Source organism: Apis dorsata, unplaced genomic scaffold, assembly GCF_000469605.1.
Source record: "Apis dorsata unplaced genomic scaffold, Apis dorsata 1.3 scaffold_86, whole genome shotgun sequence".
NCBI classification, from domain to species: Eukaryota; Metazoa; Arthropoda; class Insecta; order Hymenoptera; family Apidae; genus Apis; species Apis dorsata.
Genome location: NW_006263384.1, coordinates 382100 through 383861, shown reverse-complemented (window position 1 = coordinate 383861; position 1762 = coordinate 382100). Strand labels below are relative to the sequence as shown.

At 32.0% G+C, this 1762-nt stretch overlaps 1 protein-coding gene across 2 annotated transcripts in view; it reads left to right on the top strand.

The window, feature by feature from the left end:
- The window catches only part of LOC102675808 (calexcitin-2), a 51165-nt gene extending 49503 nt beyond the window's left edge, over window positions 1-1662 (top strand). For both annotated transcript variants that reach the window (XM_031508430.1, XM_006611288.2), the window contains exons 3-7: window positions 154-206; window positions 336-455; window positions 624-738; window positions 1317-1414; window positions 1491-1662. In XM_031508430.1, the coding sequence (XP_031364290.1) occupies window positions 154-206; window positions 336-455; window positions 624-738; window positions 1317-1414; window positions 1491-1598 (494 nt within the window). In that variant the 3' untranslated portion in view covers window positions 1599-1662. The remainder of the gene's footprint in view (window positions 1-153; window positions 207-335; window positions 456-623; window positions 739-1316; window positions 1415-1490) is intronic.
- The last annotated feature ends 100 nt before the right edge of the window (window positions 1663-1762 follow it).

Sequence of the window (1762 nt, the reverse complement as noted above, 5' to 3'; positions counted from 1 at the left end):
TTTTTTTTTTTTTGTGTAAATGTAGATTCTTTTTCATTCTTCTTCTTGTTAAACATCTCATTATAATCTGTTTCGCTATATTCGAAGAATTGGATATATCTTCGTGAAGATTTGTATCTTTATTTACGTGCATACGTTCTTTTATGTTCCTAGATTTCAATCAGAGTGGTGCAATTGACAGAAAGGATCTTGATCTTGCTATACAAGTAAGCCATTTTTTTGTGTTTCAATTAATTTCATGATTTTCAACGATTGATTTGAAACGAGAAATCGATGAAAGGAAATTATGGAAAATATCATGTATCTACGAAGAAGTTTCCTAATTTTTTTCATAGCGAATCAATGAAAACAGAGGTTGGTCTGCTGACAATCCCAAGGCTCAAAGTATAAGGGATACTTTGCTTAAAATGTGGGATAACTTGAGGCAAGGAGCTGATACGGATCAAGATGGCCAGGTGAACAATCTCATTATATCAATTATATTTTAACAATTCGAATATGTATCGTTAAAAATTTTTAATATGAAACAAATTTTATCGATAAAAAGATACTCGTATTACGAAAAATCCTTAGAAATTACATCTCATTAGAATAGATAATAACGCTCTTTTTATATTTTTCAGGTGAGTCGAGAGGAATGGTTCCAACTGTGGGAAGAATATGCGAAAAATCCATCGAATCCATCCGAATGGCAAGAAGCATACATGTCTGTGACGTTCCAGTTGTTCGATGCATCCGGTAAGTTTATTATTACTCTCAAGAAAATATGAAAAAATAATTGAAATGCATTTTTGTCCAAATCTTTGGAAGATTCGTTAAATATTTATAAAAGAATTTGATAGCAACGTCAAACAGAAAGTTTCATTCAAATAATAAACAATGATCGATACAAAAATATTCGAAACTTCTTTACATCCTACTATATTCAATTTCAGAAACACGTTTGCTATTTTTGTGCACGCGATACGCGCACGCTTTTTATCGTTGATTTTTATTCAATCTTTTTTTTCCTTTTTTTTTTTTATAAAAGAAAAATAATCTTAATTGTATATCTTCTTTCAGTTTATACAATGTCACTGCTTCTTTTTACAAAAATATCATCAATAATAATTTCCAACTAACGATCCAAAAAATAAAATATATTTCGGAATAATTATTTCAATTTTATTTCAATCAATTATTTCAATCAAATTTATCCAGATCTCATGAATTTTTATATAAAATAAGAAAAATCATTTTTTTTTTGTAAATAATCCCTCGAATTGTTTACAACAATTGGTTCGAAAGATGTGTGTTTGTGTTTCTGTTTCTGTCAGGTGACAAATCGATCGACGAGAACGAATTTTGTAACGTGTGCAGATACCACGGAATCGCGGAGGCCGAGGCCAGAGAGGCCTTCAAAAAATTAGGAGTCGTAAGTGAAAATTCACCGATTCGAAACTCTACCTACGAAAACCGCTAATTCCATTGAATCGTTTCTCTTTGTGCAGGGACAGGAAATTACCTGGGATAAATTCACCAACCTCTGGAAGCAATATTTCTCCTCGGACGAGCCGAGCGCAGCCGGAAACTTTATTTTCGGAAAGACTTCCTTCTAACTCGCTTTAAACCCGCGGAAAAGTCAACCGACGTGCATAATATATATATATTATATTATACTTCCTTGAGTCGCGTTATATACTTTCGTCCATTCTGTTGATTTGGATCAAGCCAAGCTCTTTCTGTTCGACAACGAATAACAAACTATGAATATTTTATTTCT